The sequence below is a fragment of the Oncorhynchus mykiss genome, chromosome 17, assembly GCF_057628025.1.
Source record: "Oncorhynchus mykiss isolate SJ-2025 chromosome 17, ASM5762802v1, whole genome shotgun sequence".
Lineage (NCBI taxonomy): Eukaryota > Metazoa > Chordata > Actinopteri > Salmoniformes > Salmonidae > Oncorhynchus > Oncorhynchus mykiss.
Window position 1 is genome coordinate 58,013,270 of NC_143038.1, and position 21,017 is coordinate 58,034,286.

General features: G+C 42.5%; 2 protein-coding genes across 4 annotated transcripts; one reads left to right on the plus strand and one right to left on the minus strand.

Annotated features, from left to right (window-relative positions):
• Positions 1–207: 207 nt before the first annotated feature.
• LOC110494556 (zinc finger protein SNAI1) lies at positions 208–5,043 on the minus strand. Its single transcript, XM_021569725.3, has 3 exons — positions 4,342–5,043; positions 3,262–3,774; positions 208–1,649 (listed from the first exon to the last, which is right to left on the minus strand). The coding sequence occupies exons 1-3, from the start codon at positions 4,415–4,417 to the stop codon at positions 1,465–1,467; spliced, it is 774 nt and encodes a 257-aa protein (XP_021425400.1). The 5' UTR covers positions 4,418–5,043; the 3' UTR covers positions 208–1,464.
• A 4,068-nt stretch (positions 5,044–9,111) lies between these two features.
• LOC149976094 (uncharacterized) lies at positions 9,112–20,921 on the plus strand. Of its 3 annotated transcripts, none has more exons than XM_090206075.1 (4): positions 9,112–9,580; positions 18,543–18,825; positions 18,921–19,026; positions 19,184–20,921. In XM_090206075.1, exons 2-4 carry the CDS (start codon positions 18,708–18,710, stop codon positions 19,446–19,448), a joined length of 489 nt encoding a protein of 162 aa, XP_090062201.1. In that variant the 5' UTR covers positions 9,112–9,580; positions 18,543–18,707; the 3' UTR covers positions 19,449–20,921. The 3 variants fall into 3 exon arrangements, with proteins under 3 accessions (XP_090062201.1, XP_090062200.1, XP_090062198.1); XM_090206074.1 differs by lacking the exon at positions 9,112–9,580 and adding an exon at positions 10,742–10,818; XM_090206072.1 differs by lacking the exon at positions 9,112–9,580 and adding an exon at positions 10,770–11,247.
• The last annotated feature ends 96 nt before the right edge of the window (positions 20,922–21,017 follow it).

The following is a 21,017-nucleotide window of genomic DNA, read 5'->3' on the forward strand; positions in this document are numbered from 1 at the left end:
CTCAGTGTGTTCACCTGCCTCTCTCTAAACATCACAATGTCCAACTCAAACTGCTCATCCACAACCAACACACTACATTTACAGTTGCTGAAAGAGAGCCATATCCCAATTATCAGTCTCTAACCAAACATGTACATACCTGGCTGTTGCATAAGCAGTGTTAACTCAGACTTTTAAAAAAATGCTCATTTTAAAAGGTAACAACACTTTTTTTTAACATAAATTACTTTATTGAATGTAAATCCATCAGCTATGAAATATTTGAAATAGAAGTGAAAGACAAACAAACACAGTAAAACATTGAAATAAGACTACATACAATCTGAACATTGCACTGTAAAACACCACCATATAAGGTTTAGGATTTTTTTTATCCATCTCTGTATAGCCAGGGCTGTGAAACCGTGCTTCTATGAGACATTTTATTTGGCCCCTTCTTCCCCCAGTTCTGAGTGTTTGATGCATAATATTAATACACTTAGTCAACATTTAAAAAACTACTACCAGTTGAGGTAAGAAGGCACGGCACATCTTTGGTTTAAAATAATAGATTTCATACAACAAGTTTATATCTTACAAAAATGGTGGTTCTCTCTACCATTGTCGAGAACAATGGGAATATTTAACACTGTGGTAACCTGGAGTGCATGGCTTTCAGGAATTTAAACAACATTGAAGGAGCAAAGCTACCATGAGGAATGACGACAGAAACAAATGGCTTTATCCTATTTCGGGAAACACATCAGATTACAGTGGGGCTTGGTGTGGTCAAAATAACGGCTTAAGACAAACCCACTGGAGACAAAAGCATACAAAGGGACCAATGGACTCCATCCTCTTTGTGACGATGACATAATTCCTCTTTCTAGGGGCGGTGGAAGTCACCTGTTATCGGCCCAGTAGAGGTCAGGGCCAGAGCACCTGTTAGCACCTGTTAGCACCCTGTCTATCTACACCACTCTACCAGCGACAGCTGTGTGTGTATGTCATGCTGAGAGATGTATCCCACCCACGCACCTTTACATCTCTCAGCAGCTGTGTCTGTGTCTAGGCCATGATGATCCGGAGCTGGCTTGGCCAACACCGAGGCTGGGCTAGACTCAAAAGTACACGGTCACACTAACCCCCATGAGTCTACAATATGTATGAGAAAAAACAATGTTGGGACTGGGAGAATGGCAGGATTACAGAGTTCAGAACATCTACCAGATTTGCCTTGCAATGGGAGGAGTTTGAAAATCTGAGGAGTTCCTTAAATGTGATTGAAACAGAGAAACTGAGATGGCTATGGAAGTTGCATTCAAAGAGAATAGTCAGGGTCAACTTCCTCTTCTACTAGTAAATGGTGGATCTATGGTCTCTGTTGGCAGATTGGTTCAGGCTCCTCTAGTCTTGCTTATGGTATGGGTCTGTAGATGCCCCCACCGCCCTGAGGTCCCGGATAACTGCCTGGCTCATTCCTGCTCACGCTGTGGAGGAGCAGCAGCTGGCTGCACTGTGTTTCTGGAGGAGGGACATGCGGCTGAAGGTACGGGAACACACGCCACATTGGTACTTCTTCACCTCAGCGTGAGTCTGCAGGTGCGCCCGCAGGTTGGAGCGGTCAGCAAAGGCACGGTTACAGTGTTGGCAGGAGAACGGGCGTTCACCTAAGGAGGAGATCGTAGGAGGAGCATGGGTTAGAGATGCATGACACTAACTGTGACTTTAAGGACCACACACACCGCACCGAATGTTGATCTGCCGTTCATCTGTGTGGTGTGTTTTAGGGACCATCTGCTGATGTACGTCTGACTACCGACATTGTCGCACAATTCTACACGAAGACAGACACAGCCGGCACTCTGTTCAGAGGGGCGAAGTACTCTCGGCACGCAAATGCTATTGGTGTGTCCAAGCCTTTAAGCCTCTGTCTGTATATGAGACGGGGTCTGTGAACCTTGGCTTTGATTAGCAATACAATGCTAACTTTTCTCCCCCACACAATAATATCAATTTGGCTGTCTCAGGCTCAGCAGAGTGTTTCATTAACACCTTAGTGAATCACCCTCAAAGCTCATTTAATGGGTAATGATGAATCTGGTGTCAGGCTAGGTGAATCACTACCAGGCTTGAATTAACATGATTAAATCAGTGCCAAATTAGATTACTACTTTCAAGTTGCTGCTGGTGGTAAGTGGGCAGTTTGATAGCTGAGAGCTTCCTTATGCTCTTTGTCCCCTTCATCATAAGATAATCCTGCATTCTGTTGTCTCAAACAGTAGCCAATGATACGATCATTCTCAGTGAGTCATTGTTAGGGCTCCCGAGTAGTGCAGAGGTCTAAGGCAATGCATCTCAGAGCAAGAGGTGTCACCACAGTCCCTGGTTTCATTTCAGGCTGTATCACATCCGGCCGTGATTGGGAGTCCCATAGGGTGGCGCACAATTGGCCCAGCGTTGTCCGGGTTTGGCCGGGGTAGGCTGTCATTATAAATAAGAATTTGTTCTTAACTGACCAGCCTAGTTAAATAATAGATACAATAAAAAAATATATATAAAAAATGCAGTAAGGTAGAGTCACAAAAGAGCCCCACGGTGGAGGTGTCATAATACCCATAAAACCTAGAGGTCAAACAGGGAAATGGTTCCAATTGGTTTTCAACCATTCATTATTCCTATAGGGGATTTTAGAAACGCTTAAAATACAGGCTGTTTAGTGTAGGCTTACCCTGGTGTGACGTTTTGATAGCCATGTAAATGTTTCTCAGACAAGGTGACTTTCATCAATATATTCGGCCCTATTCACTCTCAGAGTTTCGAAAATGCTAACTAGCATCAAAGTAGACATCATGCAAGACAACAAATCCCTGCGAGCTCCTGCACATCATCTCTAGCTGGCACCTTTGCTAACAGGCACATTTAAAGAAATGTAACTAATTTATTAATTACTACATTTATCTAACATTAGATAGTTAATCCAGAGATTATGAACTTTTCCTCAACTTCACAGTCTTGTACGTGTTTCTAAAATCCCCTATGGGAAAAATTAATTGTGGGGGAAAAAAACTATTGGAACTATTTCCTTATTTGACCGTTAGATTTTATGGGTACTATGACTCATACTGTGGTACTCTATGAGTGATCAATGACCAACGAGCCCACAGGGCTTCTTCATGTGCTCATGTCTACCACTACACTGTAATGATGATCCAATAAACTGAGTAACCAAACCTCCCTTCCACCAAAGTCATACCAAATGGCAAGTGTAGGAGTTCTTACCAGTGTGTGTGCGAATGTGGCCGCGCAGCAGCCAGGGCCTGGAGAAGGCTTTCCCGCAGGTGGGGCAGACACAGGGTAGCGTGTGTGAGCGAATGTGCATCTTCAGAGCCCCCAGGCTGGTGTACTCTTTAGGGCAGTGCTTGCAGAAGAAGGCTGGCCTTGCAGCAGTGACTGGGGCCACTCTCTCATCCTCGTTTGGGGCCCCATGACTCTTGGTGCTGATGCGTTTGGGGCGCTGAGGGGGGTGGTAGGTGTCTGTGGATTCAGGGCTGGGGGGGTCAGAGGTGCGCCCCTCGTCCTCCTCCCCACTGCTACTGGCACTGCTGCTGAGGCTGGAGGGGGAGCTGAGGTCCAGGGGACCGGGGGTGGGAGAGGCATCAGTGGGGAATGTGGGGACGTAGAGAGCTGGAAGGAAGCTCACGTCCCATACCAGTCCCGCTGTGTAACAGGTGGTAGCTGAGTTGTTGTCCCCTGCTGGAAGCTCAGCTAGTGGGTACCTCTCCAGTGAGGTGGCTGAGGGATGAGGAAAAGGGTTAGAATACAGAGGTACATTTACAGCACTGTTGTCAGATACTAAGATGTTTTCATCATGTACATACGATTAATGTAACTGGAACGACACAACACAATAAAAAAAATATTATGATATTTGGATAGGCAACATATTTTCAACTTGTAAAGCAACAACTGCCACTGTCAAGTTTCTCCAGAGTATTTTTACACACACAAAAAAGAAGTTTCAGCAAAGCTGAGATTTCATGGGCCATTTCCTCCCACATATTTACATGGGGTAGAAACATGAATGGTAGCTCTGTACAGTTTAGGGGGAACTTTTATAATGGGCCTTACTTGAAAACTGAGAGAGAGTATAATTTATAAAGGTTGACAACAAGGAGAAAGTTGTAATGGATAAAGTTGTAAAAACTTAAGATCATGTAAAAAAATATATATATATATATATTTCCAAAGGTTTATTGTAAGGAACACGAATAGAGAAAATAGGTGTCTCCTATTCTGTAATATTTTATACATGTATGTATTCAGCTTCATACAAGGAATAAATAAAGTAAAGCTACTCACCATTTTGACACTCCAATTCACTGTAGTTGGGTTTTTTGTTGGCGAAATACTTTTTTACCAAGAAAGACCGAGGCATTTTTCCACTTTGCGAAATATGTGCGCAAAATATCCACTGGTTCAAACTGTGGAAATAGGCAGACGTCTAGGATTTAGATCCACATGAGAATGGCGGTATATAGAAAGAATAAAAGATTGCTGAAACGTATAGTCCACCAGTTTGTCTGAACTTGTTCAACTGTGGACCACTGTGTGACTATCTCCAAAATGCTGCTCTCTCTTTGCTGAAATACTCTGACACAGGCAATGGGGGTGTGCTCGCCCCGAGGGCACACCCCACCTACATATGAGCGCAGGAAGCGACACTCGCTAACCCATTCCTAAACAAAAACATGTGCCCCAAAAGCGATAACAATGGCCATCTATCAAATTGACCTGCATACAACACACATCAATGCAATAGTCTTTGACCATTCCGATTACGCAAATTAAACACTTGAGGGCAATAGCGCGCTTCCATAAACAGATTGACCCATCTGGAGACGTGCATGGAGACAATTGCGCAAACATGTCAGATCACTAAACAGCTCATTTATTCGACTTCAAGACAATAATGATTGTTCTTTAAGACGCCAGTATGTCTGAAACAGGAGAATGATGGTTTGACTGCTGTGTATGTCGATTCTATCAATAGGTCCATAGGCCAACAGTCCAACTGATTAGGCCACATAGGGCGAGACAGTCCATTTTTTATTGTTTTCTTCAGCATGATCAACGTGCAACATGTGGATAAGGGACTCCTTATTCAGATACGATAAATAATTTAAGTATTGTGGGATTAATACGTGGCAAGCGTTTATTATGTAAAGAAATCTACCTGGTCTCAGAGTATTTCGTAATATTATTCAAATCTGGAATTTGCTAAACGTACAATATGTTACACATTTGCTAAATGTGTTGTATGTTTTACGAATTTGCCAAACGTTTAATATGTTACGAATTTTCAAAACATATATGTTATGAATTCTAGCAAGGTGGCTAGGAATTTGGTTTAGGATTTGGGTTAAGTTTAGGAGTTCGGTTAAAGGGTTAGGGGAAGGGTTAGCTAAAAGGGTTAAGTTTAGGGTTAGGTGAAGTGTTAGGTAAAAGTGTTCAGGGTTAGGGTTAGGGGAGGGTTAGCTAACATGCTATGTAGTGCCAAATTAGCAACAAAAAAAGTATATGTAGTTCAAAAGATTCAAACTCGCAACCTTTGGGTTGCCAGGCATTTCCATTTAACATCCGACCAACCACCATACTTCAGTTTCTGCCTTAAGTAACCATCTCTCTTATGTAACCATACCAAACGTAACATATCATACTAAACAGGGTGTCTCGGATTTACGTACAGAATAATACGAAATGCTCTGAGACCATGTTGTGAAAAATAGGTCTGATTTACAGTTGCCACCAGTGCCTAGGTTACTCCTGGTATGTCATGGCGCCACCCTTTGGGAAGAAACAGTAGCTGAAACAAGTTCAATAGCAGCATGTTTCAGTTCGATAAATACACACAAGATGGCGCTATGTCACATATTTTCGAAGAGTGGTTGACAATGAGTCACCTGCAAAAGCAGAGAAGTTTGAAATCAATGAAATGCAGTTAATTTCCTGCATTTCCATTAGGCATGCAACCTATTTATCATGAACAATTTTCCAGTCAAATGTACAAATAAGCAGCCTGGTATAGAAGTCCACTACAGAAATCTAGAGAGGACATATTAATAATTAAAACAAATCACTAGTTTTGTCTAGATCAATATATATGTTTTGTGATCACAACATAACAAAAGTTGTTTTGTCGAGATCACAATAACATTTTCTCATGATCAAGACATAACAAAAGTTGGTGTGTGGAAATCATGAAATAAACTCTATGTAACAGTGTTGCTTCCGCCCACCTCATCGCCCCTACCTGGGCTCAAACCAGGGATTGTCTGCACACATCAACAACTGCCTCCCATGAAGCATCGTTACCTATTGCTCCACAAAAGTCTTGGCCATTGTGGAGCAAGGGTAACAACTACTTCAAGGTCTCAGAGCGAGTGACGTCACCGATTGAAACGCTGTTAGCACACACCCCGCTAACTAGCAGGCCATTTCATACGGTTACATTTAAATAGAAGTGGCAGTATTAATGATAGGCTGCAGAGCCCAAGGTGGATCAACACATTCATTTTTATTAGAGATTAACCCAGGCAGAAATGTCATTATGTCTGTCAGTTATAGGTGGCTTCCAGTTTTGTCTCCAATACAATTCAAATTTAAAGACATGTTTTGAAATGGATTGAATGTGGAATGTGGAATGTTCAGTGCAAGAAAAGTTAACATTGAGGTCTGTGGTTGCAGACTACCAATGAAAGTTTACGAGACTACCAATAAAAGTTTATTTTAATATCTTTAATAATTTTAACAGAGAGGTTGGCCTGTCAATAGCAGCAAAAACACAGTCACAAACAACAATTAACAAGCAGTACAGAAAAATAAAACTAGTAAAACGGGGAAAGTGACATTTCATGAAGGCTGCACAAATGGTGGGCACAATATTGTGTTGCTGAAGGACAGATCTACGGAAGTCCAGCGAGGACATACGAATAAAAGTAAAATGTCTCTTCTTATTACAACTTATTTTTCTCATGATCCCTACATGACAAAGTTGTTTTGTCAAGATATACTTTTCTGGTATATCTAGACTTCCGTAGTACATAATCTTTGTGTCCTATTCGGTATGGAACTCAATGGATGAGATGGGGAGAATGACTCACAGCGGTATCAGCCTGTAGTAGGTCTATGTTATGAGTTCTGCTACATAAACTTGAAATAAAACAGGACAAAGTAAGGGGGGTAAGGAGAATGAAACAAAATGTTGTGTACAAGTGCAATACCTACAAAAAATATATTTTAGACTCAGTCAAAAATAAACATTACATAATATTTTGTTTGTAAAAACAGGTGTGAGAGGGAGAGAGAGTGGAGGGAGAGAGGGAAGGGAGAGAGGGAGTCCCTGGTATTACTGTGTTTACTTAGTAAAGGCATAGCTTGTCCTTGGCACCTGCTCCCTGCACAGCCAGGGACAATGCTGGGTGATGCCTCCTTGTAGGGATGCACAAGAGGCTGCTAAACGTCATGTTATCTAAAAGGATTCCAAGAAGTAGGCCTACGTTTACTTAATCCTTATGACCTTGACCATCACCCTAAAATCCCCTGTGTGTGTGTGTGTGTGTGTGTGTGTGTGTGTGTGTGTGTGTGTGTGTGTGTGTGTGTGTGTGTGTGTATTGAAGCAACATCTCAAGACATCAGTCAGGAAGTTAAAGCTTGGTCGCAAATGGGTCTTCCAAATGGACAATGACCCCAAGCATACTTCCAAAGTTGTGGCAAAATGGCTTAAGGACAACAAGGTCAAGGTATTGGAGTGGCCATTACAAAGCCCTAACCTCAATCACATAAATCACTCAAATCACAATTTGTGTGCAGAACTGAGAAAGGCGTGTGCGAGCAAGGAGGCCTACAAACCTGACTCAGTTACACCAACTCTCTCTGGAGGAATGGGCCAAAATTCACCCAACTTATTGTGGGAAGCTTGTGGAAGACAATCCGAAACATTTGACCTAAGTTAAACCATTTAAAGGCAATGCTACCAAATACTAATTGAGTGTATGTAAACTTCTGATCCACTGGGAATGTGATGAAAGAAATAAAAGCAGAAATAAATCATTCTCTGTACTATTATTCTGACATTTCACATTCTGAAAATAAAGTGGTGATCCTAACTGACCTAAGACAGGGGATTTTTACTAGGATTAAATGTCAGGAATTGTGAAAAACTGAGTTTAAATGTTTTTGGCTAAGGTGTATGTAATCTTCCGACTTCAGCTGTATATGTTTCCTCCTAATATTCACTTCATTGGCCTGGGCTATTGTTTGTTTGAATTGATCTCAATTTGTCAGTCAGACTATTCACTCATGCCTTTTGTGTGGTATTAAATCAAATTCAGCTGTCTACTGCCATGTAAATTACTTAGGATTGCATGAAATGCTTTTTTAAAAGACAGATTTGTTTTAAACCTGCAACAAAACATCTTCATATGTGGAAATTCTAAAAATGCCTCTGCTCAACTGTAGCCTATACCACATGGCAAACGTTATTATGGCTTTATTGTAAATGCTATTTTTCTCTTTTTTTTTTTTTTTTTACCACACATTGAATTGCATCTTAGTGCACAGATTTGTTTACAGAAAATGATGGTGTGCCTGGAAGAGAAAAAAAACAAAGGCTATGATTTCTTAATCTGGCCCTGTGTGATTGTGTGTGTGTGTGTGTGTGTGTGTGTGTGTGTGTGTCAAAATGGAGGCTCCTCAGAGGAGGAAGGGGAGGACCAAAACCTGCTCAGTGAATTTCATAAAAATAAAAATAGTGAAACATTTAAAAAGTTTTTTAAATGAATTTAGATTTTTAATATTTTTAGATGAAACTATGCTAAATATATTCACATTACCAAATAATTGATTAAACACGCCGTTATGTAATGACATTGGCATCAATACAAAACCTAGGAGGCTCGAGGTTCCCACCCCCTTCCATAGACTTACACAGTAATTATGACAACTTCCAGAGGACATCCTCCATCCTATCAGAGCTCTTGCAGCGTGAACTGACATGTTATCCACCCAATAAAAGGATCAGAGAATAAATCTAGTAGTGAAAGCATAAGCTACAGTTAGCTATCACTGCACAGCATAGCATAAAATGTGGTGAGTAGTTGACACCATGAGAGAGAAAGACAATAGTTGAACAGTTTTGAACAAATTCATTTCTTAAAAAATTAAGAAGCAAGCGAGGGATATTTGGTTGTATTTTCACTTACTGCCTACCTCCTCACACCATTTGCACACACTGTATATATACTTTCTTTCTTTTCTACTGTGTTATTGACTGTACGCTTGTTTATTCCATGTGTAACTCTGTATTGTTGTTTGTGTCGCACTGCTTTGCTTTATCTTGGCCAGGTCGCCATTGTAAATGAGAACTTGTTCTCAACTAGCCTACCTGGTTAAATAAAGGAGAAATAAAAAATAAAATGTTTCACTTACTTAGCAAACGAATGCTTCTAGCTAGTTAGCCTACTCGAACACCTGGCTCAAACAGAAAGGGATGATATGTTAGTTAGCTGGCTATCCAACACTGGAACTCTTCCAAGTCAAGGTAAGCTTTTGGTTTTATTAATTTAATGCCACCAGTGTAACTACTAAACTGTTGCTGACTGTGCACTGTACTGCATGATTGTAGCAGTTTACTCAAATTTTAGTTCTAGTAGCTATGTTGACATGATGCTAGCGAACATGATGACAACGATGTAGGCTGTGTGTAGCGGTTTGAAGGTTTTGCTTGGAAAGGTTTTTACGCCTGGTCACAGACAGCTAATGTGTTGTGCACTGAAGTCTGCCCACAAGTGAAGGGAAAAGGTGAGAGGAGGAGAGCGCATAGATGTGAGAAGGAATTATACAATTGTAAAAGGTATCATATACCATATGAGTTCAGCTAACAAAAAGAGACCATATTCCGTCATCTACTGACACTGCACTTATCTGACATCTTCCTAAATTCACTCTGGAGTGCCTGAGGGCGCATTGGTAAATTCAGATTGTCCTTTCATAAATTCAGAGCGCACACTGGAAGCTCTGGCCAAGGGGTAAGTAGGGTTGATCCGAGCTTTCTGACCTCACAATGGCACCCAAGTAAACTGGCTAAAGTTGGCTAGCTACTTCCAGACACAAATGAGAGAACAACTCATTTCACTCGCCCTAGGAGAGGCCGAGTAACCCTAGTTATGCTGTGTACATGTTATCTAGAGCGTTGATGACTGTAACAATTTAAGTAAATTTACTGACACAGGCCATATTAAAGGGTGTTGCAAGGGTGTTGTATTCTGTGCTCTGAATTTACGAACGCAAACCTAGTTTCTCTCTCTCGCGAGGTTTTCACTGGCTAGTTGTAAATGCGACTTTCAAATTAGATCCCGCCGGAGCCACAGTAAACCACCCTGTCCCAGTAGACCCTCACACACCCCCACCGCGTCAAATCAAGTGCACGAAAGGGAATTGAATGCATTGTAGGCTGTGCTGTATACATTGTAACACACTTTATAGCTATCATACATTTGACACATCACGCGGCCTACCTAGCTTTCGAACTTGTTGTCAATGGATAAAGGGTTTGTGTTTACTGTGTATGAGAATTCTTGAAAAAAATTGAGAAATACATAAATAACCAAGAATGTTGACAACTTATTCTAATAATGACGTTTTGAAAAAGGTGTGTAGCCTAATAATGAAAATACGTAAGCACTTATGCAATAATAGGTCTAAATGTATTAGAATCGTGAGGTGACGACAGAGGGAGCCTTCAAAGGCTGCTGCTGGTCCTTTTGCAGAGGTGTTGGTGTGAGTATTTTAATAATAACAGTTCATTTAGGATCATCTAAGGTAATCACCTCAAGCCTAGACAACACTGCTGCAAGTGCAACTATTTTAACATAAAAGGCCAATACGCCCATGTAGGTCAGCACAAAATGAGGGGCAGACCCGTATCTTTTTTAACTGCGTGATTGGTTCTAAACCTCGAACGGGAGGGGGATACGGTTGCTGAGTTACTCGATCAGCTGTTTTGATTACATTTGGAAAGAAACAGTTCCAAAGACCAGACAGAGAATCAAGAACAGATGCACATCTTTGGAAAAAAATATGGTATAAACCGATACCTCATCAAATGAAAACGCATTAATGAAGGAATCGGTTACAACATCTCTTCAAATACAATTTTGGGGTTAACAGAATGTCCTACTCAAACTGAGAAATATTCTGTGAATATAGGTAAGTTTTATTTGCCGCTTGCCTTTCTATTTATTGCTATCATCTGCGTGCATCCAAACCGGTCCTTTATCAACAGTTTGCAGAATTTTGTAATTGACAGGCCTTCTCCAATGCTGTAACATGAATGCAAGAGGGGCGTCTTTCCGAAAAGGAGATAATTAAATATGTCTGTTCTATTATTATCCAGTCTTTCGGTCGCTGAACTACCGCTGGCTGTCATTGCAACTGCCCCAATTTCAGACGAGACTTTGGTGTTATATCACCTGCACCAAAGGAGTAGGCTAAAGCCTAGCCTATCCGGCTTTTCATTTCAAAGTTCTTTCTCTGCTGATATAAGGCTAACGTCCAGGTTTTCTTTGTCATCGTGAAATGGTTTGTTTAGCCTTTCAGTGGTATCCCAGCTTCGTCCCTTCCTTGATTCCTGCTCAAGCTGTTGTTTAGGTTTTGAATAATGACGTCAGTTGCATACACATCTGACGCATTCAGGGACGATAATCAAAGCTTGATGATGAGTTGGTTATATAGATCTTGCTAGGGCAAACACCAACACCTGGACCTAGTGGAAGGAAGCCCAGGACCGAGTTTGGGAAACCCTGCAATAGGCCACATATTTGCCCAGCTGAGTAGCTGCCAATTATTTATATATACACAAAATGATGACCCGGGAGGTGCTGTTTTGGAGCCTTCATGCTTCCATCTTGGTACTCCCACACGTTGTAGAAAAATATTTTGGACGCTATAAAAATGATTTCATTAGTGTCTACATTTGTTTTTGCCACGTTTATTCTATTACAGACACCTTAATGCATACTTTTAAATTGTTATGTGAGCATACAACATACAAATAAAGGAACATGTTTTTGTATATCTAAGTATACTTTTTTTTAAATACACTGAACAAAAATATAAATGCAAAAATGTCAAAGATTTTATTGAGTTACATTTCTTATAAGGAAATCAGTCAATTGAAATAAATCCATTAGGCCCTAATCTATGGATTTCACATGACTGGTGTAGGGGTGCAGCCATGGGTGTGCCTGGCTGCCAAGAGGGTGGGACTATGCCATCCTGTTGGCAGCCAGGCCCACCCACTGGGGAGCCAGGCCCAGCCAATCAGAATTATTTTTCCCCCACCAAAGGGGTTTAATACAAACAAAAATACTTTTATATCCTCTCACACTACTCGCAACTGGACTTCCTCATTACCATATTTGGTAGTGAGAACTCTCTAAAAGGATGCCTTTTAATAGTCTTGCAAATTAGATTTTCAAGTCCATACAGTTCATAAGGACTGAGATTATTATTTTTTGTATATATTTTTCTTTAACTTTTATTTAACTAGGCAAGTCAGTTACGAAGAAATTCTTATTGACAATGACTGCCTTCCCCGGCCAAACCCTAACCCGGACGACGCTGGGCCAATTGTGCACCGCCCTATGGGACTTCCAATCACGGCCGGTTGTGATACAGCCTGGAATCAAACCAGGGTCAGTAGTGACACCTCTAGCACTGAGATGCAGTGCTTTAGACCGCTGCGCCACCCGGGAGACCTATTAGGTACTTTGGATGTAGAATGGAATGGTGCTATATGCCTAGCTACAGAGATACACTACACTAAAATAACACATCCTAGATCTAAATGAATGAAATATTCTTATTAAATACTTTTTTCTTTACATAGTTGAATGTGCTGACAACAAAATCACACAAATTATCAATGGAAATCAAATTTATCAACCCATGGAGGTCTGGATTTGGAGTCACACTCACAATTAAAGTGGAAAACCACACTACAGGCTGATCAGTAGTGTGTGTGGCCTCCATGTGCCTGTATGACCTCCCTACAACGCCTGGGCATGCTCCTGATGAGGTGGCAGATGGTCTCCTGAGGGATCTCCTCCCAGACCTGGACTAAAGCATCCTCCAACTCCTGGACAGTCTGTGGTGTAACGTGGCGTTGGTGGATGGAGCGAGACATGATGTCCCAGATGTGCTCAATTGGATTCCGGTCTGGGGAACGGGCGGGCCAGTCCATAGCATCAATGCCTTCCTCTTGCAGGAATTGCTGACACACTCCAGCCACATGAGGTCTAGCATTGTCTTGCATTAGGAGGAACCCAGGGCCAACCGCACCAGCATATGGTCTCACAAGGGGTCTGAGGATCTCATCGCGGTACCTAATGGCAGTCAGGCTACCTCTGGCGAGCACATGGAGAGCTGTGCGGCCCCCCAAAGAAATGCCACCCCACACCATGACTGACCCACTGCCAAACCGGTCATGCTGGAGGATGTTGCAGGCAGCAGAACGTTCTCCACGGTGTCTCCAGACTGTCACGTCTGTCACGTGCTCAGTGTGAACCTGCTTTCATCTGTGAAGAGCACAGGGCGCCAGTGGCAAATTTGCCAATCTTGGTGTTCTCTGGCAAATGCCAAACGTCCTGCACGGTGTTGGGCTGTAAGCACAACCCTCACCTGTGGACTTCGGGCCCTCATACCACCCTCATGGAGTCTGTTTCTGACCGTTTGAGCAGACACATGCACATTTGTGGCCTGCTGGAGGTCATTTTGCAGGGCTCTGGCAGTGCTCCTCCTTCTCCTCCTTGCACAAAGACGGAGGTAGCGGTCCTGCTGCTGGGTTGTTGCCCTCCTACGGCCTCCTCCGCGTCTCCTGATGTACTGGCCTGTCTCCTGGTAGCGCCTCCATGCTCTGGACACTACGCTGACAGACACAGCAAACCTTCTTGCCACAGCTCGCATTGATGTGCCATCCTGGATGAGCTGCACTACCTGAGCCACTTGTGTGGGTTGTAGACTCCGTCTCATGCTACCACTAGAGTGAAAGCACCGCCAGCATTCAAAAGTGACCAAAACATCAGAAAGGAAGCATAGGAACTGAGAAGTGGTCTGTGGTCACCACCTGCAGAACCACTCCTTTATTGGGGGTGTCTTGCTAATTGCCTATAATTTCCACCTGTTGTCTATTCCATTTGCACAACAGCATGTGAAATTTATTGTCAATCAGTGTTGCTTCCTAAGTGGACAGTTTTATTCCACAGAAGTGTGATTGACTTGGAGTTACATTGTGTTGTTTAAGTGTTCCCTTTATATTTTTGAGCAGTGTATATTTTTACTGGTGGCTCAGTTGGTTGGTACTTTCTACTGACATTAGAGAGAGTTGTGGGTTTTACTGATATATAGGCCTATACCGACTCTGTGTTGAGTCCCCTTGGATAAAAGCATCTGCTCAAAAGACGGTTATAATTAATAGCGCAGTCTTTCTCTCGGACATGGTGAATCTTAAAGGATCCTGCCATTTGTTAGTATTCCAGGTCAGTGGTTATGAAGAGGATACAAGCTGAGCACATAATAACAAAGTGAACTCCGCAGCCATGGGTCTCGTGCCCCTAGATCTGCAAATCTGTTCGCTTATCTATTTTTTTATATTTCACATTTTATTTAACCAGGTAGGCCAGTTGAGAACAATTCTCATTTACAACCTGGCCAAGATAAAGCAAAGCAGTGCGACAAAAACAACAACACAGAGTTACACATGGGATAAACAAACGTACAGTCAATAACACATTAGAAACCTCTATATACAGTGTGAGCAAATTAAGTAAGGAGGTAAGGCAATAAATAGGCCAATAGTGGCAAAATAATGACAATTTAGCAATTTACACTGGAGTGATTTATGTACAGATGAGGATGTGCAAGTAGAAATACTGGTGTGCAAAAGAGCAGAAAAACAGATTTGGGGATGAGGTAGGTAGTTGGTTGGATTGGCTATTTACAGATGGGCTGTGTACAGCTGCAGCGATCGGTAAGCTGTTCTGACAGCTGACGCTTAAAGTTAGTGAGGGAGATATGTCTCCAACTTCAGTAATTTTGATTTTTTTTTGCAATTCGTTCCAGTCATTGGCAGCAGAGAACTGGAAGGAAAGGCAACAAAACGAGGTGTTGGCTTTGGGGATGACTAGTTACACATGGGATAAACAAACGTACGGTCAATAACACATTAGAAACCTCTATATACAGTGTGAGCAAATTAAGTAAGGAGGTAAGGCAATAAATAGGCCAATAGTGGCAAAATAATGACAATTTAGCAATTTACACTGGAGTGATTTATGTACAGATGAGGATGTGCAAGTAGAAATACTGGTGTGCAAAAGAGCAGAAAAACAGATTTGGGGATGAGGTAGGTAGTTGGTTGGATTGGCTATTTACAGATGGGCTGTGTACAGCTGCAGCGATCGGTAAGCTGTTCTGACAGCTGACGCTTAAAGTTAGTGAGGGAGATATGTCTCCAACTTCAGTAATTTTGATTTTTTTTTGCAATTCGTTCCAGTCATTGGCAGCAGAGAACTGGAAGGAAAGGCAACAAAACGAGGTGTTGGCTTTGGGGATGACTAGTGAAATATACCTGCTGGAGCGCATGTGTTGCAATGGTGACCAGTGAGCTGAGATAAGGCAGAGCTTTACCTAACAAAGACTTATAGATTACCTGGAGCCAGTGGGTCTGGCGACGAATATGTAGCGAGGACCAGCCAACGAGTGCATATAGGTAGCAGTGGTGGGTAGTATATGGGGCTTTGGTGACAAAACAAATGGCACTGTGATATACTGCATCCAGTTTCCTGAGTAGAGTGTTGGAGGATATATTGTAAATGACATTGCCGAAGTCAAGGATCGGTAGGATAGTCAGTTTTACGAGGGTATGTTTCGCAGCATGAGGGAAGGATGCTTTGTTGCGAAATAGGAAGCCGGTTCTTTATTTTATTTTGGATTGGAGATGCTTAATATGAGTCTGGAAGGAGAGTTTACAGTCTAGCCAGACACCTAGGTATTTGTAGTTGTCAGAACCGTCAGAACCGTCCAGAGTAGTGATGCTGGACAGGCGGGCAGGTGTGGGCAGCGATCAGTTGAAGAGCATGCATTTAGTTTTACTTGCATTTAGGTGCAGTTGGAGGCCACGGAAGGAGAGTTGTATGGCATTGAAGCTCGTCTGGAGGTTGGTCTACAGAATGGTGTCGTCTGCGTATAGGTGGAACAGAGAATCACCAGCAGCAAGAGCGACATCATTGATGTATACAGAGAAAAGAGTCGACCCGAGGATTGAACCCTGTGGCACCCCCATAGAGACTGCCAGCGGTCCGGACAACAGGCCCTCCGATTTGAGACACTGAACTCTGTCTGAGAAGTAGTTGGTGAACCAGGCGAGGCAGTCATTTTAGAAACCAAGGCTGTTGAGTGTGCCGATAAGAATGTGGTGATTGGAAACCTGGCCAAGGCTTTTGACTGTCAATCTTTGGGGATCTCAGACGATACGAAAGAGAGGTTGAGCAGGCTAGTAATAGGGGTTGCAACAATTGCGGCGGATATTTTTAGAAAGAGAGGGTCCAGATTGTCTAGCCCAGCTGATTTGTAGGGGTCCAGATTTTGCAGCTCTTTCAGAACATCAGCTACAGTGGGGCAAAAAAGTATTTAGTCAGCCACCAATTGTGCAAGTTCTCCCACTTAAAAAGATGAGAGGCCTGTAATTTTCGCCATTTCATCGTACACTTCAACTATGACAGACAAAATTAGAAAAAAAATCCAGAAAATCACAATGTAGGATTTTTTAAATTAATTTATTTGCAAATTATGGTGGAAAATAAGTATTTGGTCACCTACAAACAAGCAAGATTTCTGGCTCTCACAGACCTGTAACTTCTTCGTTAAGAGGCTCCTCTGTCCTCCACTCGTTACCTGTATTAATGGCACCTGTTTGAACTTGTTATCAGTATAAAAGACACCTGTCCACAACCTCAAACAGTCAAACTCCACTATGGCCAAGACCAAAGAACTGTCAAAGGGCACCAGAAACAAAATTGTAGACCTGCACCAGGCTGGGAAGACTGAATAGGTAAGCAGCTTGGTGTGAAGAAATCAACTGTGGGAGCAATTATTAGGAAATGGAAGACATATAAGACCACTGATAATCTCCCTTGATCTGGGGCTACACGCAAGATCTCACACCTTGGGGTCAAAATGATCACAAGAACGGTGAGCAAAAATCCCAGAACCACACGGTGGGACCTAGTGAATGACCTGCAGAGAGCTGGGACCAAAGTAACAAAGCATCAGTTACACACTACGCTGCCAGGGACTCAAATCCTGCAGTGCCAGATGTGTCCCCCTGCTTAAGCCAGTACATGTCCAGGCCCATCTGAAGTTTGCTAGAGAGCATTTGGATGATCCAGAAGAAGATTGGGAGAATGTCATATGGTCAGATGAAACCAAAATATAACTTTTTGGTAAAAACTCAAACTTGTCGTGTTTGGAGGACAAAGAATGCTGAGTTGCATCCAAAGAACACCATACCTACTGTGAAGCATGGGGTGGAAACATCATGCTTTGGGGCTGTTTTTCTGCAAAGGGACCAGGACGACTGATCTGTGTAAAGGAAAGAATGAATGGGGCCATGTATCGTGATATTTTGAGTGATAACCTCCTTCCGTCAGCAAGGGCATTGAAGATGAAACGTGGCTGGGTCTTTCAGCATGACAATGATCCCAAACACACCGCCCTGGCAACGAAGTAGTGGCTTCGTAAGACTCATTTCAAGGTCCTGGAGTGGCCTAGCCAGTCTCCAGATCTCAACCCCATAGAAAATCTTTGGAGGGAGTTGAAAGTCCGTGTTGCCCAGCAACAGCCCCAAAACATCACTGCTCTAGAGGAGATATGCATGGGGGAATAGGCCAAAATACCAGCAACATTGTGTGAAAACCTTGTGAAGACTTACAGAAAACGTTTGACCTCTGTCATTGCCAACAAAGGGTATATAACAAAGTATTGAGAAACTTTTGTTATTGACCAAATACTTATTTTCCACCATAATTTGCAAATAAATTCATAAAAAATCCTACAATGTGATTTTCTGGATTATTTTTCCTCATTTTGTCTGTCATAGTTGAAGTGTACCTACGATGAAAATTACAGGCCTCTCTCATCTTTTTAAGTGGGAGAACTTGCACAATTGGTGGCTGACTAAATACTTTTTTGCCCCACTGTATCTGGATTTGGGTCAAGAAGAAATGGGGGAGGCTTGGGCAAGTTGCTGTGGGGTTGCAGGGCTGTTGACCGGGGTAGGGGTAGCCAGGTGGAAGCATGGCCAGCCGTAGAAAAAATCTTATTGAAATTCTCAATTATCGTGGATTTTTCAGTGGTGACAGTGTTTCTTAGCCTCAGTGCAGTGGCCAGTGCAGTGGGTTTGAGTTATGGGACCCAGACTTTATGACAATGTTTTTCTCAACCAGGTCTTTGTGAGAAGTATTTTGATACCCAAAGCCTCTGCTGCGACGTCTGAGTTTCCTGCCAAAGAAAGGAGAGGAAAGAGAACACAGGCAAGAACATCACAACCAAGTCTGTGACCCAGAGTCCGAGACAACACCTCCAACCGCCACACAGAACAGAACCCAGTCATGTTCAGAAGGCTTACTAGTCTGTTTTTTGGAAGAGATGATGACATCTCTACAGACCAGAGGACATCCACCCCTGCAGAAATGCTTGAGGAAGGGTGGCTTCTGATCAACCATAAAGGTCAGTCTCACAGGAAGTAGTGGTTGGACTGTAGCTACATAGTGTGCTCTACTAGAGGAAATATGGGTAACGCTGGCTCTCTTGTTGCTCTACAGAAGTGAACCCATTGGAGGAGCAGGTAGTGGAGTGTGCCACCACATCTATCTACAGAAGTCCACCTGTCACCGAGGAGACTGAACCCATCTCAGAAACTGGCGTCAGGTGAGAGAGACTTTTGTGCATTTGACACAGAAAGTTGTCAAAGCATTTTTTAATATCCGTGTTCTGCCACTGATTCCAAATGTTTGATTGTCCTTGTGTATATGTGAACAGATGTAGGTGTGCATTTGTGGGCTTACAAGCATTTGTTTCTCTGCAGGATGTCAGAACCAGTGGTCCCAGTCCAAAGAAGCACCACCAGCCCCAGCCGGATCATTCGTGGATCAGTGTCCATGGCTGGACAGCTGGCTAAGGTCTCGCAGGTTGCTCGTGTCCAGAGGGCTCAGACCCGGGTGGACCGCCACCACCTCACACGGAGCTGCATCCAGCGGCAGAACTGTGTCCGCCAGCGAGCTCAGCGCCACTCACCCCGCACACGCACAACCTACCTCCAACAGCCAGGCCACCACAACTTCAGCCACTGAACACCCAGCACCAGGGAGCGCTTTTAACACAAGAACAACAGGGACCTTTAATCTGCTCACACCATACACACAAACAAACAGACATGCTCAGACACCTTCACAAATGCAACATAAATTGATTGGCAGCATATTTCCGTATAGTGAAATAAAGTCATAATTCAAACACATTTTGCATAGTTCAATCTTGTGTAGATTAAGGTATTTCCCAAAGGAATCCTATCTACCCCATTTGATTAAAAACACAAAGCTTGTTACTTGGAATTGTCACTTGTTCACTGGCAGCTAAAAAATAATTTTGAACCTGTACTGTACATGACAAGAGAATGAAGATTTGAATATATCAAGGAATAAGTTCGCCCTAAATATTTCTGAAACTAAAAGCATTGCATTTGGAACAAAACACTCACCAAACCCTAAACCTCAACTAAATCTTGTAATAAATACTGTGGAAATTGAGCAAGTTGATATGACTAAAATGTTTGGAGTAACCCTAGATTTTAGACTGTAATGGCCAAAACATATTGATGCAGTAGTAGCTAAGATGGGGAGAAGTCTGTCTATAATAAAGCAATGCTCTGCCTTCTTAACATCACTATCAACAAGGCAGGTCGCACCTTGACTACTGTTCAGTCGTGTGGTCAGGTGCCACAAAAAAGGACTCGGAAAATTGTGATTGGCTCAGAACACGGCAGCACGGCTGGCCCTTGGATGCACACAGAGATAGTGGAGGAGAAATTGACTTCATCACTACTTTTATTTATGAGAGGTATTGACATGTTGAATGCACCAAGCTGTCTGTTTGAACTACTGGCACACAGCTCGGACATCAATGCATACCCCACAAGACATGCCACAAGAGGTCTCTTCACAGTCCCCAAGTCCAGAACAGACTATGGGAGGCACACAGTACTACATAGAGCCATGACTACATGGAAGTCTATTCCACATCAAGTAACTGATGCAAGCAGTAAAATTAGATTTTAAAAAACAGATTAAAAAACACCTTATGGGACTGTGAAGCAACACAAACATAGGCACAGACACATGCATACACACACATACGCACTATACATACACATGGATTTAGTACTGTAGATATGTGGTGGAGTAGGGGCCTGAGGGCACACAGTGTGTTGTGAAATCTGTGAATGTATTGTAATGTTTTAAAATGGTATAAACTGCCTTAATTTTGCTGGACCCCAGGAAAAGTAGCTGCTGCTTTGGCAGCAACTAGTGGGGATCCATAATAAATACAAATATCAAATGAGATATGTTTGTAGGCTTGATAGTTTGTGGCTATGGCAAAACTGTCAGTGGCATGCATATTTCTGTGCAAAGCTTTTGCAAAAAAAAAAATGCTAAAACATATGTTGAGGGAAATTAAAGGTATTTGTATCATTACACGTATGTATTTTGTCAGATTGTTGTGTGTGAGTTAAAAACATTTCATATAGCAATAAAAAGGATGACCCACGTGATTGCACCATTGTTCCTTTATTCCATTCCTGTCAGAACTGCATGATCATGGCTATTTGGTGACCAAAAGGCATTACTAATGTTATGCGACAC